This window comes from Anguilla rostrata, chromosome 2 (genome assembly GCF_018555375.3).
Source record: "Anguilla rostrata isolate EN2019 chromosome 2, ASM1855537v3, whole genome shotgun sequence".
NCBI lineage: Eukaryota > Metazoa > Chordata > Actinopteri > Anguilliformes > Anguillidae > Anguilla > Anguilla rostrata.
Window position 1 is genome coordinate 66,460,265 of NC_057934.1, and position 9,731 is coordinate 66,469,995.

The 9,731-nt window shown below is 47.9% G+C and overlaps 1 protein-coding gene across 4 annotated transcripts in view; it reads right to left on the minus strand.

The window, feature by feature from the left end:
- Positions 1-277: 277 nt before the first annotated feature.
- The window catches only part of LOC135248977 (phosphoinositide 3-kinase regulatory subunit 6), a 32,238-nt gene continuing 22,784 nt past the window's right edge, over positions 278-9,731 (minus strand). For 3 of the 4 annotated variants that reach the window (XM_064324120.1, XM_064324118.1, XM_064324119.1), the window contains 10 exons: positions 8,927-9,383; positions 8,507-8,606; positions 8,235-8,357; positions 5,784-5,900; positions 4,207-4,309; positions 3,998-4,068; positions 3,757-3,847; positions 3,314-3,366; positions 3,057-3,163; positions 278-2,883 (listed from right to left, as the gene is read on the minus strand). In XM_064324120.1, coding sequence (XP_064180190.1) covers positions 2,733-2,883; positions 3,057-3,163; positions 3,314-3,366; positions 3,757-3,847; positions 3,998-4,068; positions 4,207-4,309; positions 5,784-5,900; positions 8,235-8,357; positions 8,507-8,606; positions 8,927-9,383 — 1,373 coding nt within the window. In that variant the 3' untranslated portion in view covers positions 278-2,732. The remainder of the gene's footprint in view (positions 2,884-3,056; positions 3,164-3,313; positions 3,367-3,756; positions 3,848-3,997; positions 4,069-4,206; positions 4,310-5,783; positions 5,901-8,234; positions 8,358-8,506; positions 8,607-8,926; positions 9,384-9,731) is intronic. The other variant, XM_064324121.1, reaches the window with a different exon arrangement.

Below are 9,731 nucleotides of genomic sequence, written 5' to 3' on the forward strand. Positions count from 1 at the left end.
GCACCCTGGGTTCCTCTGCTAAACCGGTGATCCCCAAATCCTCGCCACCGTGACCCGCCGTACAGCCACGTGCCAAAATGGCGGACGCATTCCCGAGAAAGGAAGTGACATCACAACAGACCAGGCCTGAGGCAGTCCGCTGTTTCCTGCACTGCTACAGCGCCGGTTCTTGGTGCAGCGATAGGCCTCCATAACCTGGAACTAGCTTTCGCTAGCACGGACTGAGGCAGGGAGTTCCAGTGTGGTTAAAACACAGCACAGAGACGTGAAGCAGAAGTCATGTGATACATTTCTCTATTTATATACATATATATATATATATATATATACACAATATGTACAATAGTTAAGACAATTATACAGATAACAAAATCAAAATTAATAATTTACATTTGCATTAAATACAGTACATCACTCATACATATCACAAAGTCAAACGACATTCATAGAATAGTGTGCAAATGCTGAATGCGAATGAATTCAAATCCATTTCCCATCCCCCAACGGTCAGGGCTGGACTCAGTCAACATGTGGCTTAAACTTAGGGTCCCAGATAAGGGCCAGTATAATTATACTATTGACAAACAGTTAACAGCTTAAACCAAGTTCATTCTGCTGATTGTTCCGAACTGTTTGAAAAGGGGGAAGGGAAGATTTTTTAAAAGTGTAAATCAAAACTACAGTTCAAACTTCAAAACAGACTCAGAGTTAAGCACAAATGTCAACTGAATCTAGGCCATGCTTCATGTGTACACGTGTTTAAGCTTAATCATTGTGAATCTGATTTCATATTAAGTACAGAAATTGTCGGTTACTCATGTAAAAACATTAATAAAAAAAACCCACAGTTTTGAGAAAATGGGGAGAAGTCAGAGGTTTACAGGAGAACATCCTTTGAATCGGAATGATTTGCGTCAGAGGTCAGAGGTCACTGAGTTTTGGTGTTTGTCTCTAAAAGCCTTTCAGCATCCTTGCGCGAAGGTCCAAGGCACTACATGAATCACAGCAGACCCTATTCCAAGCAGCATTTTTGCCTTCCTGTGACTGTCTAGCATAACTGGCAAAAAAATGCCCAAACTGAACTCTACGCCGGTAGACAATCCCGTTATTCATAACGCTTTCTCGAGGTTCTGCTGCTGAAGGCCAAATTAAACTACGTGACCCCAAAATGGCGGTCGTTTCACCACTCTTCTCGACAGTACATTGCTCCGAGGACTGAACCTCTAATTAGCGTATAAAGTCAGAGGCCAAAGACACCAGTGAATACAGCACGGGCTGTGTCCAGTGCAGAGAAACTACTGTTTCTGAGACGGCTCCCCCCCCCCCCTTTCCACCCCTGGCCACCCCCTCCATTTGCTTTTTGGGCAAACCGTTGATTTGTCTGAGGAAAAAGCTCACCCCACACAAAAAACATAAACCACACTCGCGTCTGCGTGTCAGACTAACAGAAACACGTCTGTCTGTGGATAAACCCGCAGCTCAGCACCGACTCCCGTGGGCCCTGCAGGAGGAAGTGACTCACGCCAGCCCCGATCAGCCTCAGGAGAGACACGCTCAGCCCCGTCTCGGCGAATCGGAGACGTGCGTCCTGGCGGACATCGATTCGCGGCGGCGGAGTCGCTGTCAGCATTGCCGTTACCACCTTGTCGGGTTTGTGAACAGCAAGTAAGTCCTGCCGTACCATGAATTGACAAAACCGAGAGAAATGCCTTTGGATTTGTTCCTTTTTTTCCCCAACCCATAATGGCATAACTTGTAGTAGTGAAATCACATTTTCGATATATTTTTTTTTTTTTACGTGATTCTAAATACTGTAAGTGATGAGATGGCCATCTTTTCTTTCAATAGGGTGTTGCATTTCTCAGCACTAATGAAAACCCGGTGGTAGGGGACAGATTGTCATTAGCTGAAGGAGGAGGGATTGCATTGTTTATGATGGCAAATCACTCTAGTTCTTCAAACCTATTAGTTCTTCACATTAAGTGCTCATAGAACTACGTATACACCAGATTTTGCAGTCCAAATGAGACCTCCCCCAAACCAATGAATCTTGACTTTAAAATGGGTACAGTTTCTAGTTGTGAAGCTGTAAATAACTAAGGAAAATGGTGGCTTCAGTGTCTTGTCCCCTCCTGAACCCTGAAGGCTATGGGCTTTCTCCCAAGTGAAGCCAGACCAGACGCTTTCTTAATGGAAACCCCTGCCTCTATACTTTCCATTACAGAGATGATGGGTTAAGGCAATAGCACTGCTGTCGACCCATTCTCTCTGGGGGCGGGGGGGGGGGGGGCAGGTGGGACGACGACAAGTGTGTGCGTTCAGCAGCTTCACCACATAAAGACCAGCTCTGGCCCAACGAGACAGCTTCAAAAAAACGGCTTTCAACAGTACAGGTCAACGGGGCACCGGTGTATCCGTTCGGCATAACATTTAAATATCACGACACTTTGTGCAGCCAGTTGATTCTTGACGTCAGGAATGGATCAGGTACCAAACGCTTACAGCTGCCAGCTTGCTCTCTCTCCCCGTAGGCCACCGTTTTTCCCCACAGGCAAAGTCCGCTGGCAGCCACAGCTGATACAGTCAGTGCAGCAGGCTTGAGCCCCCTGGACTCCGCAGAGTGAGCGCGTCGCCAGTAGCTGAGGGAGGTGGGCGCTTCGCGTATCTATGGCAACCGCAAAGCCGCGTGTCAGTTTCCCCAGATGAGTCATCCTCCGCCCCGCCCCTTCCAGTCAGTGTATGATGCCGGCGAACGTGTTGATTGGCAGAGGTAGGCCCTTGCTGATGTACTTGCTCAGCCCCGTGTCCTCCTGGAGACTGAACTTGGACTTCGCCGTCTTCTGAACGCAGTACCCAGGGTCCAGGCACGGGGACACTTCAATACTGCAGGGAGGGACATTTTGTCACATTTTGTTCATTCTCAACTGTCAGATCGGTATAGGCTCGGCCGACTGAAATGTCATTCACCAGCAGCAGCTGGACTATAGCACACACCTTAGTCTCATTTTTAATCACTGCTGTTTATTCGTAAAATAATTCTGCCCCCCTTTTCTCACCTCTGAACATCTTTAAACGTCCTGCGGGAGTCTTTGTCCAGACACACAGTGAAGGTCCGGTTTTCCAGGGTCCTGAGTTTAATGTGGCAGGTTCGGATCTTGGGTGCCTGTCAATGCAACCAAATTTGCATGCAGTTAGATTGCTTTTCCCATACAGAACAGGCTACAATGGCATGTATAGACAGTGTGTGACATTTAAAGAGAGTGTGTGACATGTACAGATAGTGTGTGATACGTATATATAGACACACACTCACCATGTCAAGTTTGAATTTTGGGCCATTGACTGTTACAGTAAGACAATCAAAATCTGTGGAAATCAGAGAAAGAAACAACTTAGCATTGAGGGAGTTTATCAATTAAACCCTATAGATATAGGACAAATTATGCAGCATTATATGATTTTATATAACCTGACAGCAAGGTGCTACATGTTACTGGTGTCTTTTACAAATATTAATATTCAGAGTACATCTAGACTACAGTAAATATACTGCATACAGAAGGGTACTAGAAAATATAATTCCTCATAAATGACACTAATGTAGACACAAAGCAAAGGGGATGGGGTTTGGGCTGTCCTTGCTCTTTACACAAGTATATATGCATCCGTGGTTTAGAACCGTAAGGCAGAAAGCCTGATTAATGAGCTCCATTGTCTATTATCATTATCTGTTGTTTTGTGCACTATTGCTACTACCTTCTGTTTCATTAGAGGGAACAGCATTGATGTGTACTCCAGTTGTCCTTAGTGAAATTGCCTTATCCGCTCCTCTGTTGCTTAAAGAGACCTGAAGAACAAAGAAAATATTAAGCATCATTAATTGCCTCTACCTACAGTACACTAATATTTATATTTCTAAACAGTCAAAACTTTGCCAAGACCAATGATATCCCCCGGTAACATCTATGACTATATCTTTTTTTTTTTTTCTTTTTACCTTTTTGTAGTTCATATAAACAACCGCTCCACATATTTCTTCAACGTTCTTCCTGTGTCGAACGGAAGCATCTGAAAGAGTGAGAAAGCGCTGATGGCGGCTAACAGGGAGAGGGCAGTGCAGATGTACACATGGTATCCCAGCATGCCTTAGCGTTCACGCTGCCTGCATTGCGGGGGGGGGGCGGGGGCGGGCGGGGAAGACCGTACCTTTCACCGCAGTAGGGAGTAGCTTAAACTCGGGGAAGTCCACCTCCAGGTGGGACACAAACACGTCCTCCACGGGCTCCTTGGTCAAGCGGGAAAAGGACATCTGTGCACATGCAGAAAGCAAAGGGGCACCAGTCACATTACATTACATTACATTACAGGCATTTAGCAGACCCGCTTACGCAACCAGAGCGACACACACAACTTTTACACGGCACTTACATTACGCTACATCCATCTAGGCAGCTGGACATATACTGAAGCAATGCAGGTTAAATTCCTTTCTCAAGGGAATTGAACCTGTGACCTTTACCACAGCTACAGAGTGCTACTCTGACTCCATTCTACTCAACCCAAGAGTTCAGTTTACTCAAATGGCCCGAGGAAACCTGTCATTCAGTGATAATGGTGTCATTCAGTACGGTAAAGTCTTGACTTCAACTTTGAATCAGTTGAGGCTCTAAATTAATTTAGTAGAACAACATTCATGTTTACAGTGTGTGCACTGAATAGATTTTATTTAAGTGCTAAGCTACCTTAGGTGCTATTGCATCTCAAATACCATCTCTGTACTTAGGGATTCTTAAGCTGACATATAATAGTAATGATTTTCAAAATTTGACTTCCTACAGTAATGCCAGTGATAATCATTCATGAGATTTTTTTTGTTGCAACATTTATAAGCATTCGTTTAAATCCATAGCCAATGTATTATTGCCAGCATTAATGTCAGTGTCAATGTCAGCATTAAGCACTAAGGGCAAAATCAAAATGCACCTAGCTCTATGACAATAAATGCCAATGAATTCTGCTATGTGGACATAATTTACCAGTAGCAGTCAGCAGTCATCTGGTGTCAGTAAAGGGGTCATGACTGTCTTCAGTGCAATTAAAGAGCAATCTGCGTGCATACAGTGCAACCCGTAAGTATTTGGACAGTGACACAATTTGTGTTGTTTTACTGTTGGTTCCCCCAAAATGAGGGGGAATATGTTGTAAACGTTGCAAATTAAAGCTGACAGTCTTAACTTTCACCTCATATAAACTGTAAATTAATTTCAAATCCAGTGTGCAGGAGTACAAAGCCAAAACAACAAAAACTGTCCAAATGCTTAGGGGGCGACATAGCTCAGGAGGTAAGAGCGCTTGTCTGGCAGTCGGAGGGTTGCTGGTTCGATCCCCCGCTTTGAGCATGTCGAAATGTCCCTGAGCAAGACACCTAACTCCTAATTGCTCTGGTGAATGCGAGGCATCAATTGTAAAGCGCTTTGGATAAAAGCGCTATATAAATGCAGTCCATTTACCATGCTTACAGACTGTGCTGCATATGCATCAGCGGCAATTCTGCCCATCAGAAACAGATACGACTGTTCCCCAGGTCAGCCTGAGGGCGCTGGACCGCCGGACAGACAGACAGATGGGCGGACAGACAGACAGACGGGTGGACGGGTGGACGGGCGGACGGGCGGGTGGACGGGTGGACGGGCGGGTGGACGGGTGGACGGGCGGGCGGGCGGACGGACGGACAGAGAGAAAGAGAGACGGACGGACGGACAGACAGACAGAAAGCCTCTCACCTTGACAGAGTAGATGGTGAAGTAGACCGGCTGCACCCCGGTGCGCGTGTAGTACGAGATGACGTCCGTCAGGAAGGAGCTGGACTCCGACGTCCTGCTGCTGGAGCAGGACTGCTGCTGCAACGGTAAAAAGGAGGAGTGAAACCCCGTTGCGTTCGCTACATTCGCTGCGAACGCCTGCACAGGTGCGGCCGCTGCACCTGGCATGCGGGGGGGGGGGGGGGGTTTGGCACCGCTGCACTGAACTGAACGGCTGCTTCGCCAGAGGAGGGGCTCCTGCTTTACTGTCCTGCCATTCTCCACGCCCGCTCTCGCCAAACCTGCCTCCTTCGCTAGCAAGTTATGAAGATTACAACACGGCAGTTTCCAAACATTTTTTTTATCTGAAGGCCCCCTGAAATCGCCAGCGTCTGGGTGAGAATGCCCCACCTGCCACACAGAGTAAAATGGCTGATGTGTGACACCATTATCCCCCAATCACAGGTTACAATGCTGTAGCTGCTACTGCTAAAGCGGGGGGGGGGGGGATTTTATTCTTTAAGATCCTGCACCTTTCATGAATTCTAACAGATGGGTAAAAATTACAGTGTTTCTTACTTGTTTATTTCCGCATAGTAAATTTCGCAATGTTTTTCATGAAAAAAAGACCCCAATACAAAGCGACTGAGGCTTGCACGGCGCTGGCTGTGTAGCTATGGCATTTCGCTTTCGTTCTCTCAGTGCAGACACACTTTCTGTCTGCGCTCTGGGCGCTTGTGGTTTCATGAGCGCACGCACGCCACCTCACTGGATTCCGTGAAAGAGAAACTCAGCGCCCTGTGTGAGTGAGCGTCTGTGTCAGTACCTGGTAACGTCGCTGCCGCAATCGCACAACCCCAACTTCCTGGGTTCCGCTTTCATTGTAAAAGGGCTTCAAGAATATACCCTTCCATACGCGAATTATTACGAAACGGAGCAATTTTTTAAAAATTTTTTTACTTCTAAGTAAGGACATGTGAAAGTACGTTGAAAATTTGTTCAATGAAAACATAGGCCACACATGCAGATTATAACTTCTAATGCATGGTGTCCACTAAAGTATTTTTTTTGTTTAAACTAACTTATAGTGCTCCTTGCGTCTTACCGAACAAGAATATGTTTTTAACCTGCTATGTTCTGTAGGAATAGACACTTTTCACTTTGACCTTCAATGTATCGAAACTAAAAAAACAAATTAAATGTAACAATATGGAGCACATCAAGATTTAGGCAAAGGTCCAAGGAATCTGTCATCAAGCAGTTTCGAGAACAACAAAAATGTTGTTGACAAGGTAAAAATAGACTTGAATGCCCTGTCCACCGTAGAGGACACCATGCATGAAAGGGATTTTTTTAGGGCCAAAAAGTGGAATGTTCTTGATTGGCTAAGTCAGTCTTTTGGTCCCTGAAGTCTGAAGGCTAGAATCCTCTTGGACAGAAGCTGAAGATGGCTGCAGTACAAGCCTGGCAAAGCATCGCCAGGGAGGATACCAGCATCTGGTGATGACTACGGGCCACAGACTTTAGGCAGTCACTCAATTGCAAAGGATTTGCAACCAAGTACTAAATATGACAACTTTATTTAAGATTATGTAAATGTGTCTAATAATTCATGTCCCTTGAAAAAGGAGGGACTACAACACATAAAAAAGGCTGTAATTCTGACACGGATCACCCATCGTGGATATAAATACCCTCGAATCAGAGCTGACAGACTCAAGCACTTTAGACAAGGTTTCATTTCAAATATACTGTACTGGAGTACAGTGCCAAAACAACTAAATCTGTGTCACAGTACAAATGCTTATGGCACTGTATGTACATATACACTCACTGGCCACTTCATTAGGTGACAGGAGTGTCACCCGGTGTGGTCTTCTGCTGCTGTAGCCCAACTGCTTCAAGGTTCGACATGTTGTGCGTTCAGAGATGCTCTTCTGCATACCTCGGTTGTAACGAGTGGTTATTTGAGTTACTGTTGCCTTTCTATCAGCTCGAACCAGTCTGGCCATTCTCCTCTGACCTCTGCCGTCAACAAGGCATTTTTGCCCAGAGAACTGCCGTTCACTGGATATTTTCTCTTTTTCAGACCATTCTCTGCAAACCCTAGAGATGGTTGTGTGTGAAAATCCCAGTAGTAGTTTCAGTAGAAGCAGTTTCTGAAATACTCAAACCAGCTCGTCTGGCACCAACAACCATGCCACGTTCAAAGTCACTTAAATCACTCATTCTGATGCTTGGTTTGAACTTCAGCAGATCGTCTTGACCATGTCTACAAGCCTAAATGCATTGAGTAGCTGCCACGTGATTGGCTGATGAGATATTTGCGTTAACGGGGGCATTTTGCAGTTGAACGGGTGTACCTAATGAAGTGGCCGGTCAGTGTGTGTGTATATATATATATATACATATAAAAAACACAAAAAAACTTACCATTTTGGCCAGCTTGGGAATCATGCACCCGAGGCTGTTGATGTTGCACTCGTACCAGGGATCGACCCTTCCTAGGTATGCGGCCAGGGCGCACGGATTGGTCTTCGCTGGTGAAAGGTGTTCCTGAAAGGGAAGCGGGAATACGCGCGGTGCGCATTTATCACACAGCCTGGTATTCGCCGCACCGGCACCGCTGCACCCGATCCGGTAAATCACCGGTTTTCGCGCACCGGACACCCGCGCGTTGCCGCAGGACGAAAGCCGGGCCTCACCTTGACGGGAGAGGTCGCGGCGGGAGCGTCAGACACAGGGACGTAGTACATCTGCAGGTTCACTTTCGTCGTCAGGAACAGGCGCCTGGCCTCCCGCTTCCTGTTTGAGAAAGCGCACGCGAGGCATCAGTACAACAGAGCACGTCTAGAAAAAAACGTGATAAATAAACACTTTTAATTTAATTAGATTTTATCGCCATTGTAAAATTCAGCTCCCTGAAGGGCTGTCCACAAGCACTCCCGGAGGACCACGAGGAATTTCCGTCAAATGAAATTAAATAAACACGACCCCTCTGTACGCTCGATCACGCACAGTCCATTTCAACAGACTGGGGGTAGCGGATATGGATACGCGCGCTCGGCTGTGAGAGGGAATTAGGGCAGAGCGAGAGCGAAGGTGGAAGAGGCCCCCGCCGTTACCTGAGGGAGTAGTAGGCCTTGGCCAGCCTCCCCAGAACCCGGTCGTCGCCCATGACCACGATGCGCGCGGTGAACTGCCGCTGCGGTTTCGGGAACGGGGCGTTGTCGCTGCTCCCCGCCTTCCTCTGCAGCGTCCCGCCCGGGTCCTCCGGCGAGTCCTGCATGAGCGCCGCGCCGTCCGACGCCGAGGGCCTCATCTTGAAGCCGCCCCGGCGGCCCAGCCGCGCCTGCTCCTGCTCGGCCCCGCCAGCAGGGGGCTCCAGCGAGCCGCCGCCGCCGCCGCCGGCCAGCTCGCCCGGCGGCAGGTCCCTCTCGATCCCGCTGTCCGTGGACATGACGGAGTAGCGGGGCATCTCCAGGCAGATGTCCGCGGGGAAGTCGGCCATCTCGAAGTCGTCCTGGAAGAGCGAGCAGCGCTCGCTGGAGCAGGGGCGCACGAACTTGGCCAGCTCCCGCCCTGCGCGACAGACGAGGGGGCGACAGATGCGACAGCGTCACGCGGCGCGAGGAAGAGCGACTCCGAAACGCGGCGCCGCGGAGGGAGCGCGCTCCGAAATGGGGCTGGGCTGTTTCGGCCCGGGCCCTGTTCCCGCTGCAGCCCTTACTCCGGACGAGACATTAAACCGAGGTCCTGACTCACTGTGGTCATTAAAGATCCCATGACACCTGTCGCAAAAGAGTAGGGGGTTCCCCGGGGTACTGGCTATATTCCCAATCTGGCTCTCTCCAACTTGCCACCTAATCATCCCCTGATTGAATTGGCTAAAAATAAAAAGTTCTCTCCCTCTACACCTCAGCTAATGTG